At 48.5% G+C, this 17,500-nt stretch overlaps 3 protein-coding genes across 7 annotated transcripts in view; 1 reads left to right on the forward strand and 2 right to left on the reverse strand.

The window, feature by feature from the left end:
- The first annotated feature begins 4,559 nt into the window (after positions 1-4,559).
- LOC101477926 (uncharacterized) lies at positions 4,560-7,248 on the forward strand. Of its 2 annotated transcripts, none has more exons than XM_004571609.3 (4): positions 4,560-4,820; positions 5,993-6,085; positions 6,603-6,723; positions 6,806-7,248. In XM_004571609.3, exons 1-4 carry the CDS (start codon positions 4,710-4,712, stop codon positions 7,114-7,116), a joined length of 636 nt encoding a protein of 211 aa, XP_004571666.3. In that variant the 5' UTR covers positions 4,560-4,709; the 3' UTR covers positions 7,117-7,248. The 2 variants fall into 2 exon arrangements, with proteins under 2 accessions (XP_004571666.3, XP_076747382.1); XM_076891267.1 differs by having other exon boundaries at positions 6,606-6,723.
- Positions 7,249-9,069: 1,821 nt separating this feature from the next.
- On the reverse strand, positions 9,070-13,492 carry ppiaa (peptidylprolyl isomerase Aa (cyclophilin A)). Its single transcript, XM_004571608.6, has 4 exons — positions 13,332-13,492; positions 10,653-10,772; positions 10,368-10,540; positions 9,070-9,465 (listed from the first exon to the last, which is right to left on the reverse strand). Exons 1-4 carry the CDS (start codon positions 13,398-13,400, stop codon positions 9,333-9,335), a joined length of 495 nt encoding a protein of 164 aa, XP_004571665.3. The 5' UTR covers positions 13,401-13,492; the 3' UTR covers positions 9,070-9,332.
- Positions 13,493-16,252: 2,760 nt separating this feature from the next.
- The window catches only part of LOC101468070 (zinc finger MIZ domain-containing protein 2), a 16,138-nt gene continuing 14,890 nt past the window's right edge, over positions 16,253-17,500 (reverse strand). For all 4 annotated transcript variants that reach the window (XM_024804475.2, XM_024804472.2, XM_024804473.2 and 1 more), the window contains exon 21: positions 16,253-17,259. In XM_024804475.2, coding sequence (XP_024660243.1) covers positions 17,152-17,259 — 108 coding nt within the window. In that variant the 3' untranslated portion in view covers positions 16,253-17,151. The remainder of the gene's footprint in view (positions 17,260-17,500) is intronic.

The following is a 17,500-nucleotide window of genomic DNA, read 5'->3' on the forward strand; positions in this document are numbered from 1 at the left end:
TTGGAGAAAAACTGCAAATAGGCCATATGACCACATGAGGGCGCAGTGATTATAGCTGTTATTTAACCAGGTAAGTCTTTGTGTACACATTTGTACATTTAACGTCACAATTAAGCAGCAAACAATTAAGAACATGCGTCGCCCCCTGGTGGTGAGTGTCAGTCAAACCGTGCAGAGGGGTAATTACAGCAGATGCAATTAGAACTACAGTAAACATGTTGGCCATCTTTTTCTCATTGGGCCTCTCTTACACTGACACAGTGATGCTCAAATTGCGTGGAGAGGCCCACCTGGAGCTCATGGAGCTACTGCAGGTGGACCACTGACCACAGAGGGAAACTGGGACTGGTTTGGGTGAAATAAACACCTTCTTTCACTAACGGTGTGTTCACACCGAACGCGATGGACGCGAATAGAGCGTCAGGTTTACATGTAAAGTCAATGGAAAGGAGCGATGACACGCGATTGCGGGTCCCGCGAAAATTCGGAAGCAGATTTGCGTCGCCAAAACGCCTGAAACGCGCGTCAGTGTAGCGCGTCTGGCGCGTCTGACTCGCGAATAAAACCACGCGTGTGAGTTTTTGTGTTGCATTTTGTGCATACGCGCGTTTCGCGTCCCCCGCTCGAGTTGGAAAAATCTGAACTCCAGCGTCAAATCGCGCCGCGACAACCAATCAGGAGCCTGGTGACGTGGCTGTTACCTAGGTCAAAGGGGCAGATCCAGCCAAAGCCTTTCATACTTCAATGGAGGGGAAGGCTAATCAATGCGGTAGCAAACAACTCGGAGCTGTACAACACCAGCTGCTTTCTGTACCGAGACAGGAATATAAAGGACCGAGCTTGGAGGAAGATATGTAAAGAGATCGGGCAACCTGGTAAGTTCATTCATTTCTCTTAAGTTTTCTCTAAAGTTTTCACTGACCCGGGGAAGCCGCACAAAAGCTAGCAAGCCACCGCTATTTTCCCACTGACGTACAAATACCGTTCTGCTTTTAGGCATGTTGTCATTTAGGAATATATTTTATTGTTTATTAATAAACAGCACACAGTGGTCCCGCTGTTCATCCGTCGCTGCTTCACTTTTTCGCTGATTTTTTTATTGCACAGTACAGCATTGCATTCTGCAGCCTGATTGACAAATCTGCTCCGTGTCGTGTCTCCTGCACTTGCCAAATTTATCATGTTTGGTTTTGATAACCATCACGTCCAATAGAAAAAACAGCACAAAAACACCCATAACTATGAGCCTCATTCGGAAATAGACACCTGCACCGCGAGGGGAAAAGGCGCACGAAAGTGGCGGGCAGATATTTGAGAAGTGAAAAGAAGTTTACTGGATTTACAGAAAGTGTGCAATAATTGTTTAAACAAAATCAAGCAGGTGCATCAATTTGGGCACCACAAAAAAGAAATGAAATGAATATTTAGTGTATATCAATGTGTGTGTCTCCTATATGATATATGGGGTGCCTTTGTCTGGACGTGCTTCCCATCCAGAGCTGCACAGCACAGAGGGAAGTTCCAGCGCTCCTGGAATCCCTCTGTGATGGAGCGCCAGTCTCCAGGTGAAGGCACAGCCATGAAGTCGTCCACTAGACAGTCCCAGATGGCCGTCGCTGCCTGGGGGGTGATCTGGCTCACCGTGGACACACCGACTCTGAAACTGAACGCGATGGTCCTGAAGGAGTCCGCGGTGACAAGGAACCTGGACAAAATTGTTCAAAATCAGTATTATGTGTACTGCAGTTACAAAATACATTATTCAAATTCCAAAATACTTTTGTGATGTCAGATATAAATCACAAAACTTAAATCTTACATAAAACCTTTTGTAATTATAAGGATAATTACAAAATGTATATTAGATAATATCTAAAACAGTTGTGTTTTGTTTTAACTTTAACATATCATAATTTGATTGGTAGCAACTTTCACAACTACAGTGAGCCAATCACTCATAATTCCTAAACATGTCAATCAGGTAGGAATGAAGTGAGACATTAATAGAAATAAAGAGTTGTGTGTTGACATGTAGCCCTTTCCTTGCTTAAATCATTAATATTTTTGAAAAATTAATCTGTGATAAGACAGCTTATCAAGATAGAACCATGTAACTAGAGATGAACCAAACTGTTCAGTTTTATCTAACTCTGTTTTAATAAAGGCTGTGACCCCTGCTATAGAGTCTGACAGCTGCAGGGATTATATACAAATATTCAACTATCCCAGAATTAAACCAGGTCTAAATAAAAAGGAGTGAGTATCACTACAAGGTTAACTCAGTGGTCCTAATGCTACAGTTTGATATCAGCAAACACCGAGCGCATACATTGATGTGACACCACAGCCATGCTATCATTCAAACACTGATAACAGCATAAATCGAATTAAATCGGGACTTGATGAGACCTTCTGAGTATCACTAGAAATATTATAAAGAGTCGTCTCTGTACCACAGTTTGCTTTCAGTAAACACCGACAGCATTCACTGTTAGCATAGCACATCCATGTTAGCAGTCTATAAACGATAGTTTAGCATATATTAGCACAGGTATCAATAAAGGACTACCGTATTAAATACTTTTACTAACCTCAGGCAGATGGACAGGCACTCTGCAGGTGGGATTGAGCGCCTGTAGTTGGTGTCTAGGCGGGCGATGCTGGGACCGACGCGGGACAGCAGGTCCTCAAACTGGCCGACGGTGATATCGCTGGAATCGGCCGTCATCCAGGCGCAGCTCCTGGAGCAAATGGTGAAACTCACCAAACTGCTCACACCTCTGGAGGACCTGATGGACCCAGGTACGGCGAGGACATCTTTTACGCCGCTGCTCTGCTCTCCACAGTACATAGAGAAGGGAGACTCTCTCTTCAAGCGCTAGCTCGACAGCTGCCATCTAGCAAAGATACTGGTCTGGCACAACTCCCTCCCACATTTCCGGTTCACGCGCGCGATGGATTTTTCTTGGACACGTGTTAAGACGCGAATGTGCACGCGTCAAATTAGGGGCGTTTTGTTCACGTCCATCGCGTTCAGTGTGAACACACCGTAAGACTACAACATAACATGGCTGTCATGGTCCGGGTTCCCTCCCGGTTTTCCTGTCCACTGCTCAGGTGTATGTGGGGAGGTCCTGCGCCGACACACCTGTTCATTATCAGGTCATTACCCTCCTGTATTTAAGCACCAGCTCGAGCTTTCGCTGCTTTCGTTGTGCGATCGGACTCTCTGATGCTCGTCGATGTCTCTCTGCCATCACTCAAGAAACTCACCTGTAATCCCGAGCTGGAGTTTTCCTGTGGAAAGAGGAACGCCCTCCATCGTTTCCCTGCCTCTGGGTAAAACTCTGCCACCTGCTCCAGCAGAATCAGAAGCTGAACTCATCCTCACCTGTTCCGCCTCCTGCTGCAGACACCTGTCCATACACCTGAGCTAGCCTGAGTCCACTGACAGAGTTACCTTCATCAGTTATGATGCTGAGTTTGAGCGTTAAGGACTGATGACAGAGTCTGGATGGGGTGAAGGTGTGGAGTTTCCTGAACATGTCTCCAGACTGTCGATGTCGCGATCACCTTCGCTCAGTGGCGCTCCATCCTGCTAGAAGCACTCCAAGCTGCTCCTGGATGGTTGGAAGGTGTTGGTCTGTGAGGACGTCGCAGTGAGATCAGCTTGGAGCTCTGATACGGTGGGACTGCAACTCCACACGTCAGGACTTGGTCCAGAAGCTGAGACGCAGCAGAAGAAGACGGGTCAAACACTAATGTGGGTGGAGGGCTCATCCAGCAGTAAAAGTCTGAAACTGTTCCTCAGCGAATTGCAGAAGCACGCAGAAGTCATCACACTGAAGCGTCTGAGGAGGACAGACGATGTTTCGTGTGTGAGCAGCTCTGACTCTCCTTTAAAGGGACGCGTGAGCGTTTCCCGGGTCGGCGTGTTAGGAGCCGCAAGCTCCTTCAGACACGCTCGCAGTAAAGCAAAGAAGCTTTGATGCGCGCCATCGCACGGCCACGTCTCCATCCAAGCACTCGAGATCGTTCATGTTTCATCTTAACCCTTTGTGTCAGGCAGACTGACTTTCCTTTAGTTCTTCTTCTGCTCTGTGAAGCGCCGGCTTCAGTGTCGTCATCTCTTAAATCAGCTTTAATCACCTGCAAACACTCACACATCCGCCCGCCTGAGAGACGCAGCTCCAGCTCTAATGAGTCTTTAAGGTGGCCTTTCAAACCACATGAAGTGAAACCACACACACACGTACACACACACGTACACACGCGCACACACACACGGCTCTACCTGTCTTGTGTCTCCAGGTGTGTTTTAATCTCTCTGTGGTCTCTGCGGTGTCACATATCAAACAGACTCCCGCCTCACCAGAGGCCGCGGGGCTTCCAGGAAGGAAGTGGCGGCGGCACCGTCTCCGCCGACTGATCTGCTGGAGCTTCAAAAGCTCCTTCAAAAACTTCTGAGGACCCGGCGGCTGACAGAGGGCAGATCAGAGGGGAGGGGAGGGGTATAAAAACAAGCACACCTGAAGGCAGCAGGTAGAAGAAGGCGAGCTTCATTCGGATAAGCAGGAAGGAGACTCTGCAGGTTCGCTCTGATGACTGAAAGAAACGCAGCTCTGTAGGACTTTCTCGTGAAGAGCTCAGAGGAACTGAAGAAGCTGTGAAGCCGTTTTCGCCCGACTGATCCACTGATCGATTGGAGGATGTGGATGCTGCGCAGCGTCCTGTGCGTGTCTGTGGTCTGCGGTCTGGCTCTGGACTCAAACACCATCAGATCCTCCAAAGAGTCGGCGCTGCAGAGCTCCGAGCTGCCGGTAAGACGAGGACACCTCACACTCTGCATCCCGCTGCATTCCGTTTACGTGACGTCGAAAGCCTCAGGTCAGCGCAACCTGAAGCTCCTCACCTGTTCATGCTGCACTGCTGCCTCCTGATTGGCTGACTGGATAACTGATAAATAAGCAGGTGTTCACAATAAAGTGCTACAAGTTGGATCTAATTATTCAAACCTGAGACAGAAGCTCATTCGTTTATTTTAAAAATTATTTTGAGACATTTATTAAAAATAATTGTATTAATATTTTTGAATGTTTAACATCTGGAGTCAACTTAAAAATCTGCTTTGTCCATTCAAGCTTCCTTTAATCTTTCCAGCAGAAAGAAAATTCATTACATCCGTTTAGTTCAGTATGTTTGAGTTGAATTTTATTTACACAGCACAAAATCACAGCAAAGAAAACCCACAGAAAGGTGTTGGTGTCAGTGGGGAGGACGAACCCCCTCGAACACAACAGAGCTTAGGCAGCAGCAGCAGCGAGAGGGAGAGTCTCTGATGCTCTGAATAAATCTGTGGATGAAATGTGAGAGCAAGTTTTCAACTTTCAGATTCATCAGGACAGAAAATCGCTGAAATCGTGAAAGCGGTTCTTCAGGGTCGCTTTAAAGACGTTAGACTGATCTCTCGCTGCTCGTGCACGAGGCCTCATTTCACCAGTCTGCAGGAAGCTCCAGTGTTAAAGCTTCCTGTGTGCTGAGTTTTCAGTTTAAGAGCCTTAAAGGCCAAAAACAAAGCGAGACGGCGTCGCCCAGCGCAGACGCGTGTCCTGCTCTCTTTGCATGCACACTCATTTAATACTTCTGGTAAACGTGTTTCTGGGTTTTGTCCTGCCGTCGCTGTGATGTGAAGGATCTGTGTACAGCAGCAGGTAACAAAAGTCCAGCTTCACAGGCACAGGTGACGCTGTCATTACTGCAGCAGGGCGGAGTTTCTGTTCACGTGAAGCTTTGTTGTCTCAGATGAAGATCTTGATCAGCTCAATGATCATTGATCACTGAGCTGATGGATGAATCAGTCTGTGAGGAGCGCGTCTTCACAGGGTTCAGCTTCTCTGTGTGGACGGATTTCATTTTTTAAGATTCATTCAAGAGAAAAAAAGCAGCTGCTTGGCGCCATCTTTAACTCTGACATCACTCTCTCACCTTTTAGGATCGTTCCCATGACGACAGGATGGAGACAAATTCCAACTCCCACCGACGACAAAGCCCGCCATGTACTTCGACTCAATGCAACGCACCTCCGGTCAGTACCGCCTAGCCCCGCCCACCTGCCGGCGCTAGTAAATCTGTCTCCTGTTAGCTGGAGTTTAATTTGGTAAATTAATAACAAAGTGAATAATAAAGGTTTATTGATCCTCCATCGACCTCCACCTGCAGGCTTCACGTATTCACAGCGACGTGTCGGTGCAGCGCTCACGGATACTCACACACTTTGACATCAATACTTTACGTCTTCACTCAGTGTGACGCAGTGATGACGTCCTCAACAACTTTATTCACAGACATAAACAAAGGCTAACTGCTAACGCTGCTGCTAAAGTGTGCATGTCAGTAATGAGTGACATCACACATGAGCACTTCCTGTTACAGTTTGAATTCACTTTACATTTATATAAATAAGTACCAGGAGGCCCCGCCCCCGCTGTGCATCACTGCCCTACAGGATACAGCGCGTTAAGGCGACTGTTATTATTTGGTGCGATATCAGTAAACCTAGATTGGATGACATCATTTGTCTGATGATTCTTGCCTGTGTGCAGCAGAGTGGGCGCTGCAGTAACAGAGCTGACAGAAGGCCGTCCCCCAGTGACGGACAGGCGGACGGACAGGCGGGCAGAGTGACGGGAGGACAGAGGGACGCTGACGGCAACAGGACCAAAAGTGAGAGACTGAGCATGTGCTGCTTTCCCAGAGTGCACTGCAGCAGGAAGCGGGCGTGCTAACATGTGTGTGTGCGTTTCAGCTCTGGAGATGTCGAGCTGCGTCCGGTCCGGCGACTGCGCGGACGGCCTGTGCTGCGTCCGGTACCTGACCGGCAAACGGTGCCAGCGGATCCCGGTGGAGGGCGAGGCCTGTCTGCTGCGAGGTCCAACCAAGCGGAGGAGGAACCTGGGACGCTGCGACTGCGATGCGGGGCTTTTCTGCACCGCCGTGGACCGGGTAGAGACGGGCAAAAACAAGGGCCAGGGGGTGTGCGCGCCCCGGCCGAAGCAGGGCCAGCGGAAAACAAGGCATTCTGGGAAGAAGCGGAGGACGGCAGAGGGGAGCTGCTGACGGACTCATGAACTCTTTATTTAAGTCTGTAGAAGGTTTTAGATGTTTCTCATATCACAGGTTCATCCAATCAGCAGCTGCCACACTTTCTCCATCACTGTCACTTCAACCAATAAAAGTCAATGAAAGTTGGTCTGAGCTCTTCTCAGGTGTGTGGGCGGGCACAGGTGGGGTTTGACTGACAGCTCTGTGGGACAAACTCCACCCTTATTATTCATTACTCACTCGCTGAGCAGCATTGTGACCCTGCAGTTCCTCTAACGTCCACCAGAGGCAGCAGCGACTCAGGCCCCATAGACTTCCATGTTAAAACTGATACACAAACTGCTTGGTGTCCAGTGTTGGGCAAGTTACTTTGAAAAACTAATTAGTTACAGTTACTTCTTCAAAAAAGTAACTGAGTTACAATTTTAATAATAATGGATTGGATTTATATAGCGCTTTTCAAGGCACCCAAAGCGCTTTACAATGCCACTATTCATTCACACTCACATTCACACACTGGTGGAGGCAGCTACAGTTGTAGCCACAGCTGCCCTGGGGCGCACTGACAGAGGCGAGGCTGTCATATCCACATACCAGGACAGAGTCCGGGGATCGAACCAGGGACCTTCCGGTTACAGATGCGCTTCCCAACCCCCGACTAAATATAAATATAATATAGAATATTTATTATATATTATAAAAGTAATTAATTACTAGGAAAAGTAACTATTGTGTTACTTTAAAAAAGTGTTACATTAAATGATGCTTTTTAGGCAATGTAGTGCAAATTAAATGAGCCAAACTGTAACAGCCTTAGAGAACTCAGCTAAACAAGTATTTTTCTCCATGCAAAAGTAAATAAAAAGGATACTTTATAATAATAATAATAATAATACTGTATAATAAAACAAACATTTTTATAAAGTACAAAAATATAAACAGGTAATACAAAGTGTCAACTCCATGGCCATTTACAATCTATTTGAAGTCACACGTGCAGTTCTTGCAGTAGAGGTTTATTAGAGTCCTGCTTTAATGTCCTCTGCTTTTTTTTTTTTTTTTTAAACATGAACTCTTGCCACATCCACACACCCCTTACATCCATCGTAGCCATTAAACCAGTGGTTGCATCTCAAAACAAGGAGCTTCTCAAATTTCTTAGCATAGAGTCTGTTCCTCTTTGGAGAGAAGAGGAGCTTCCCAAGGCTACAGTCTTTGTACTGAGGCACTGAATGGCGTGGCTGCATTGTATCTTAGTGAAATATTCCTTATCAGTGCACATCTATTCTAATTCTAATGTGAGCCCGAGGCAGGTGAGGTTTACGGCACAAAGAACCACGATGGTCTGAGTGAACCCTGAAGTTATCTGGATATACCAAACACCTCCTTCCTGGTGGAGGCTCTGCTCGAGCACGCTCAGAGGAAAAGCTTCAGTTTATTTTATATGAGAGCATCAGCAGAGGCGTGGAGCTGCTCCACCTGCAGTCACACACCTGTGGGTTCTCACCACAGCAATGCACATTATACGTTCTTCCTACACTGCTGCGCGCACACACACACACACACACACACACACAGCCGCTGTGAGCGACTTTAACCTCGTGTTTCTGTGATGAATGCAGTGCTCTGTGTCAGCTCCGCCCTCCTGTTCAGGTGCAATTCCACAGCTTTACCAGCAGGTGTCACTTGTTAACAATTTAGAAAGGCCTGCACCTGTGAGAGTAATCAGATTACACACCAATCACCCACACAGTTCAGCAGAAACGCTCCAGATTTACTGTGTTAGAACACATTTCACAGTGACATCACTTCCTGTCACAGCTCAGGTGTTCGGCCGCAGGTAAATTTTATTGCTGAAGTTCAGAACAACGTCTGTCCTTCTTAAATACAATTTAAAATGGCCACGCCGATTGCGAGGGTGGCGGCGTGCAGACGGCGAGCTTTGAGACTCAAACATCACAACACACGTTTCAATTGTCAAGGCATCGTTTGTTTTATTCTCTTTGATTTAACGAAAGACCGTCAAGACTGTGGAAAAACGTTAATGCAAAAGAAACTTCCAAAAGGCAAAGTCACAAATGCAGCAACAGGATTTAACAGAATAAAAAAAAGAAAAAGGGGGGACAGAGGGGGATCAGGTGGGTCTCCATCAATAGGAATGTTGAATGGTGGAGGGGTGGAGCCTAAACAGGGAGCAGCTACAGGACGGGCGGGCAGGAAGGGCGGTGAGCTCAGAGCTGCCCGCAGTTGGCGATGACAACCTTGCCTTTGGGTTTCCCACTACTGGTGCCAAGGCTCTCCATCTTCCTCACCACGTCCAGCCCCTCGACCACGCTGCCGAACACCACGTGCTTCCCGTCCAGCCTGTGGGCACAGAGAGCGCCGTCAGGACACAGTGAGACAAACAGTCTGAATACACTAAACTGACCTCTGACCTTCAGCTTAAAAACCAACCATGACGCCTACTTAAAAAAAACGAGCTTCCTTTATTACCTCCTTCAGCCAAGGAGACACCAGAGGATGCTTGAGGAAACTAGCAGCCCACGCCACCAAACGCATCATGAAACTGTCTGCACGCCACGACACGTCCTGACTAAACACTGCTGATTGGAGAGATTTAAATCTAAACACGGGGCCGCCCCGTGATGTCAGCCACAGCAGGTGCACTGCAGCCATAACCAGCAGTCATCTAAGGAGGGAGTGAGTGACGCGCAGAACAAGCGCACGAGAAAAATTCCCCGCGCGACTAGAGCTGAGCCCACGGACGGGGTTACCGTGTGCGTCAGTCGTGTTTGTGCCTGCAAGCTGAGTTTGTGTTTCCAGCGCGTGCAGTCCCCTCCCACACCTGCGCACGTTTAAACCACGACGACCCGCTGACAGCGGTTTTAGATCAGCGCTTTTGTTGCTCGAGCCCTTTGTGAGATTAAACCTCGTCTGCAGCTGAGAACATGGGCGGAGCCAAGCGGTTAGAGGTCGTTCGCGTTCACCGTTACCGTCTCAGACGTCAGAATCACTTTATTATGTTCCATAAACATTTTGTTCTGAGCAGTTCTACTTCAGGTTTAACTGAAAGACTAACACGGCGTCATGTTTGACGGACTCCCAGCTCCTGATGACGACACCATCTGACCGTTACCTCTGGTCATTTGATAAAACACTCCAGCACAACCCAGAGCAGGAATATTACATCAGTGCCGATGGATCACTTCACACCAGCGTGGGTCTGACTTCCTGTCTGTGAAGCACGGGTCCGAGCACGTACGTACCATGACGTCTTTTCGGTGCAGATGAAGAACTGAGACCCGTTGGTGTTGGGGCCGGCGTTGGCCATGGACAGGATGCCGGGGCCGGTGTGTTCCAGGGTGAAGTTCTCATCTGCAAACTTGTTGCCATAGATGGACTTTCCTCCGGTTCCGTTGTGGTTCGTGAAGTCGCCACCCTATGACATCAGAGGCACGTTACAGATCACATGTTCACACAGGTAAGGAGTACTGTAGTGTCTTATTAAATCTGCTCTCACTTTCTCTGTAGAACCTGCATTTTGAGCTCACCTGGCACATAAACTGTGGGATGATGCGGTGGAAGCTGGATCCCTTGTAGCCGAATCCCTTCTCGTTGGTGCAGAGGGCGCGGAAGTTCTCAGCAGTCTTTGGCACCACATCAGCACGGAGCTGCAGGAACAAAGTTCAGAGAGAGGGAAGGGATGACTTTGATCTTGAGACACCACCTCAGCCGGCAGCTCCTACGTATGGTCGCCAGCCAAACTCCGGAGGTTTATCAGCCATGGTGAACTTTGCTCAGCCCGCCCACAGCCTTACAGCGCCCTGCTCTGTGGCGCTGCAGGTAAACGTAGCAAGCCCGGCCGACTTCTGCTCAGCCCGAGTGGAAGAGCTGCAGCACTGCGTCTGCAGGGCCCCCACAGCAGTGACGCCACCGCGGAGGCATGACCAGAGGTGCAGCAGGGTGAGGTCTGCAACTGCTGCGCCTGCTCAGCAAAAACACAGTGTGCACCTTCATCTTTTTTATCCTCCATCTGCTGCGAGAACTGGGAAGCTCCGGTTACCCCACAAACCCCCCCAACCCTGCCAGGAATGCAGCCGTTCTGGTTTGGGCCGTTTTTAACCACTTTATCCACTGGGGTGCCCCAGGGATCTGTCCTCGGGCCCCTTCTTTTCATCATCTACCTTCTTCCACTCGGACATATTTTTCGTAAATATAATATTCAGTTCCACTGCTACGCCGATGACACCCAGCTCTATCTCTCTACCAAACCTGACTCTACTCTTCCTCCACCCTCCCTCATCCTCTGTCTAGCTGAACTTAATTCTTGGTTCTCCTCCAACTTTCTTAAACTCAACAGCAATAAATCGGAACTTCTTCTGGTTGGCACTAAACGACTGCTATCCAGAATTAACAATTTCTCTCTCACCATCAATAACTCGCTGGTCCCTATCTCTCCCTCTGTGAAAAGCTTGGGTGTCATTCTCGATAGCACATTATCCTTTAACTCACATATCAATAATATTACACGTGCAGCATATTTCCAACTCCGTAACATTAATCGCCTCCGCCCCTTCCTCACACCTCACGCCACTGCCATTCTCATCCATAATCTTGTTATCTCTAGAATTGACTACTGCAACTCATTATTATTTGGCCTCACACAAAAATCTATCAACAAGCTCCAACGTGTCCAGAACTCTGCTGCCCGTATTATTACTAGGACTTCTTCTACCCACCACATCTCCCCAATCCTGAAGCAACTTCACTGGCTCCCGGTCAAATTTCGCATCCATTTTAAAATAATTCTGTATACATTCAAGGCTATTCATTCTCTCTCTCCACCGTACCTCTCTGACTTATTACAGATGAAGCTCCCATCCCGCTGCCTCAGATCTTCATCTTCTCTTTCTCTCTCTGTTCCCTCTGCTCATCTGATCACAATGGGAGGGAGGGCCTTTAGCTGCTCTGCCCCTCGACTTTGGAATTCCCTACCCCCGGACCTCAGAAATATTAGTTCATTCTCTCTTTTTAAGTCCACCCTCAAAACTCATCTGTTTAAAATTGCCTATTCTTAAATTTCTGTATGTTTTAACTTTTATCTTCTATTTTTACCATTGTGTATATTTCCAGTTTTTATCTGTTGTACAGTGTCCTTGGGTGCTTTGAAAGGCGCTATTTAAATAAAATGTATTATTATTATTATTATTATTATTATTAACGCGTGCATGCTGGGAACGCCCATAACGTCCTGCTGCTACAAGCACAAAATGGCTGGACGGCTAGCACTCATGCTAGCTATTTTTTAGCCTGCAGTTAACCTGGTTAAACAAACATAAGCCCGCCAACGAAGCGCCCCATAAGCGGCAGCTCGGTTACGTAAGGTTAGGTTCTCACACCGGGAACAAAGGGCCACACGGTAACCCCGCATCCGCATCTCAACTCCCCTCCCCCCGCGGACCGCGCCAGCTCAGTGGAAGATTCCAGAAGCAAACACGGGGAACAGCGCAGTTAGCCTCGGTGGCTAACAGCCACAGAACCGGCTACTCAAGTTTTATCACACGAGCCTCAGAAAAAGCGTTTCCCCGCCCCGTTCGTCTCACACAGGCGACAGTTCACCGACAGCAGCGCGGCTTTCCCGGGTCTGCGAAGGCCGCGCAGCCGCAACAAAGAGCCTGCAATAAAAGTAGCATTAGCATCGCTCATTCGTCGGCGGGTAAAATACTCGCTCCGAGGGGCGCGGGCCCAGTCTGCGCCTCCATGTGACTCGAGTTTGAGACATTTTCCGACCACAGCTAACCCGCTGGTCTCCAATCAACCGGGGACTAATGACTGTGAGCAGACAGGCATTCAAACCAGAGTCGTTCAGCCCCGGGACGCTGACATTGACATCAAAATCACACTAGCTGCATTCTACGCGCCAACGGCGGCCTCTGCAGCTACAGTCGGCCCCGGAGCGCCTCGAGCGGCGCTGGCGAGCAGCCACAAACACGTGCACAAGGCCCCCCCAACACGCTCGTGACAGCTCGGCTAGCTGCTGTGATGCTACAAGGAAACAGGAGGCTGCCCCCAGCAGCTGAAGCCCGGTCCACGCTGCCAGGAAGAGCCGCGGCAGAGGTGACTATCGGCACCCAGCAGCAGTTACTAACCGCCGTCTAAATTCAGTAGCAGTAAGCCCCACCGACCCCCGGGATAAACTACCGGCCTGCGCACCGCAGCAGCGGCCTCACCTCCATCACGATCCGGCCCTGGGCTTTACCGTCAACGGTGATGTCGAAGAAAACTTTGGGGTTGGCCATTTCAGTAGGTCGAGCTGGAGACGGAGGACTGAGGGGTTTCCCGGCGAAAAGACACAACGGACCACAAGGAAACGAGAAGATCCGAGGATAAAAATTTATATAAGACGCGAGTGGGCGGCGTGAAATCCCAGCGAACCAGTCAGTAACACGGGATTATTTGATTGAAGCGTGTTTAATCCAACCAGCAGAAAGAATAGCGAAAGCTTTTCTCTAAGTGGACGACTGAGTTTAACGGTGCGTTCTATTCGTATGTCAGGCCGACCCGCCCGGGCGGGGCTTGGGTGTTGGGAAGGCTCCTGTCCTCGGAGCACCGCCCCGTTTCGGCGTCCAGTTTAAGGAAAAAGTGAATCTCTCTAGTGCCAAAGCGGCGCGCGCTACAAAAATAGACAACGCGAACCTCCAATGGCAGCAGAGCACACGAGGTGGTGGGAGGGGTGAACGTCAAGTCTGGCAGCCAGCGGGACCGTGCTGCCACCGCCGGGGGAGGGGGGCGCGGTCACGCGGCCAGGGCGCGGTCCGGTGTTTCCTGCAGAGAGCGGACTTACTCATCGTGGAAATTTACTGCGCGCGGAAAAGTTCAGCTCGAGACGAAGTTCAGCAGCACAGCTTAGCGCGCAGACTCAGACTGAGCTGCGTCACAGCTGCAGGAGGTTCGTCAGGAAATCAGCTGTAAACAGTGACAGAGAACGAGTGCAGCACCCCAAACACACCGTAACAGTCTGATTAAAGGGTCAAATTCCCCCACACTGCTGTGCGAAAGTCCTGAGCCCCCCACCCCATCAGTTGCAGGAAAATGTGAAACACGCAGTGATTCTGAATTCAAAATGTGAAACATGTAGAAACATGTAGTGTTATATTCACTGATGTACCTGCAAACACAACATTAGCCTGAGGGTGTGAGCAGCTCTGTGAGGGTCTTCAGGAACAGTTCTCATTTCAGGGAACAGAAGATGATTGGCTGAAGCTCCAGGTCATCTCTACTGTGTCGGGTGGATTCTTCCTCTTTCCTAAGGATGTGACTCTCAGATGCTACAGACACACTTTTAGGCCTCACAACTGTTCTTCCCAGATCTACAAAGTTTTCAGCTCACAGCTCTTTGGGACTCTGCTCACTGGTACAAAAACATTATTTTATGTTAAACTGTTATCAGTTTTCAGATTCAGCTAAAGAAATGGGAACAGGTGTGTTTGAGTGACAGGCAGTGTAAAGTGCGCTCAGGTGTCTGTGTGCACACAACACCAGCTCCTCATCCAGTCAGGAGGCTTTGTGCTGCATGAATGATTCATAGGTCAGAGTTAAGAGGCTTAACGGGGAAAATCGTTCAGTGTCGATGCCGCCGAGCTGCTGTTCAGCGAGCTATCGATCAGTGACCTTTCATCACATAGGTGCTGAGAGAGAGAGGCTTCCTGCTTAAAACCTTAAGGTCAGCTTTTCTTAAAATAACGGAGCAGTGAATACCAGGAGAGGCCTCGAGGAATCAGTTCAACTAAGAAAGCCGTCTGTGAGAGAGGGAACAAAGACGCAGTGCTGTAAATGTGCTCCGTGTCCAGCCGTCGCAGTAAAACCTGCAGAAACCTCAGCGCCCTCCACGCAGCCTCACAACAAATCAAGGTGTGCATGTGCTATGTCTTACAGTGCACTGGACTTCCTGTTCACTGCACATAAGCTGATCGTGTTTCATTAACTGATATGAAATCTTAGAAATCTTCACCTGCTCGATTTTGTTCCCAGAATGTTTTACCTGCACTCACGTCCTTCATCAAGAATTTATTCTTCTTCCTGCTCCTTTTCATGCATGGAAACAGTGTTACTTTAATTGAAAGGAAGGTTGTGTATGGGAATGCATTACTGCTGTACCATGTGTGAAACAAATAAATAAAATAAATAAATTAAAAACTCACATATCTGGATTTAATCCTGGGCTCGGCTGTTTAAAAGATGTAATCTGGATACAAACCATCCCGTTTGGGTAACCCAGTTTTTAAAGGTTTCCAGTACTCTCACTGGGCTGCAGAGGGCGCCAAAACTCACAATATCAATGAAGCTTCACTGAATCAGTGAAACTAAGTTTGATAGTAACGGCTGTTCCTTTATCAGAGAATTCATCCTTTTATCCACAGCCATGTTTACCTTCCTCAGGTCATGATATTAAAGGTGCAGTGTGTCATTCTCTTCACTGTTTATCACCTCTAGTTTTTTGGCTATTATTACTTTTCCTGTGTAATCCAGTCTCTAGCCTGGTGCTGGGATTGGTTAATCCTTGCCAATCCATAGTCTAGGACTAAAAAAACCCTTTGAACAACCAGATTTCAGAACATGATCCTGACTGGATTAATTCTGCTTTTGAACCAACCGTGAAGATGATTTATTATAAAACTGAATTGTTGGAGGCAGGTGCACCCACCAACACCAGACTCCATTCAAAGTTTGATTTTTAGATAGTCTTTCTTTCCATTAGTCTTGATTTAATTCATAACATAATATCGACAATATTCCAGATTACAGTTTACTGAACACAGAGCCAGAGGTTTGAATGTTAAACTGAATAAAGTGGATGTGGAATCTACTTTGGAATTCATGTCCTCAGCACCAAAATCTAACCTGTGAGAAAAACGTGCCAGAGTTCATTCAGAAATGTGCAAATTTAAGGAGATGCCGTTTTGTACGTTTCTCTGACCGAACATGTCGTCGATCAAACACCAGCCAGTTTCTTACTGTCACATTAAATATGTGACGTTTCCTCTTTTATTCACGGGGACTCGTTTCAGCGCGAGTAATGAGCGGTGTGGACGTCGATGCCCGATGAAGACCTCGGGCTCTTCGCCGTGATGAAAGCGCCGCAGCCTCTGCGTGTCTTTCCAGTGTCTGTTTATTAAATTACAAACTTTATGTTATGAGCATCGTTACTGAATCATCGTGTACAGGTTTCCATGGAGACACCACAACTGTTGGACTCTAAGTCACTATACAACAACACAGGATGATGATGAAGATGAACCAGCGTTTGTCACTGCAGCTTCAGCCCAGATGTGAGTAAGCCACATGTGCAGACCGCAGCCAGGTCAAAGGTCAACCAGCCCGCTTACAAAAAACCCTCATAACATGAGGGGAGGAGGCTGAGCAGCTACAGCCGCCCGTGTTGCCTCTCTCTGATTGGTCATCAGGAGGTCCGTGTTGCACGCCGGGGCCGGGCGTGGACCCCTCAGCATCTCCAGTGAGAAAGGAAAGCGTGTCCGTGGGAAAAGACGCCGCTTACAGCTCGTCTGCAGCCATCTTTGCACCGAAACTCCCGGCTGTGACGCGCCACACTGCTGCCTTCACGGGTTTCACACCCACCAACAGCTGGAACCGCAAAGGACGCCAGCCGCACTGGAATAACCTGAATCACGGGCTGAGCCAAAACACTGACAGCCAATCAGTGTTGTGCTGTTACACAAAGAGCGACTGGGTGACATCGCTGTGGGCGGGGCAGGTACGTGAAAGCAGCGCTGTGGCGCCTCTTTGAACTGACAGGGAATGAAGGATGAAGCATCGAAACACAATTAAAAACAATAAAATAAAGTTACCATGGAGTTCATAATCACACAAAGAGATTTTTTAGATTCAAAAGTCGCCATTTTGTTTTCCTTCCTCCTCACGGTCCGCCCCTTCCTGTGCAGACGGTGCCATGTTGGCGGCGAGGATAAAAAATAAAGTTCGGATTTTGCCGTGACGTCTCGGCGTGGCCGACCCCGGAGCCGTGCGAGCGCTTCAGTTGTTCTCAAACAGCGACAGCAGGTCGTCGTTGTTGTTGCTCGGCAGGTCCGGAGGGCCGAGGTAGGACAGCAACTCGTCCGGGTTGGTCAACTCAGGAAGCAACTGCAGGAGCAACGAGGACAACCAGCGTTAGACTCGGCGCCGGCCCGCTCACGCTTCAGTTCACACAGTGGTTACGGATTAAGCACAGCTGATCAGCGTGACGCTCGCTTGACTCACCTGCTCTGTTACTAACGACCTGCTCGACGTTATTCTGGTGTTATTGTTTTATCACAACGTTTGTTTATTAAAGTCGTGTTGTTTATCGCCGTGACGATGGCATTTATCACAACACCTTTGTCCA

Source organism: Maylandia zebra, linkage group LG12 (genome assembly GCF_041146795.1).
Source record: "Maylandia zebra isolate NMK-2024a linkage group LG12, Mzebra_GT3a, whole genome shotgun sequence".
NCBI lineage: Eukaryota > Metazoa > Chordata > Actinopteri > Cichliformes > Cichlidae > Maylandia > Maylandia zebra.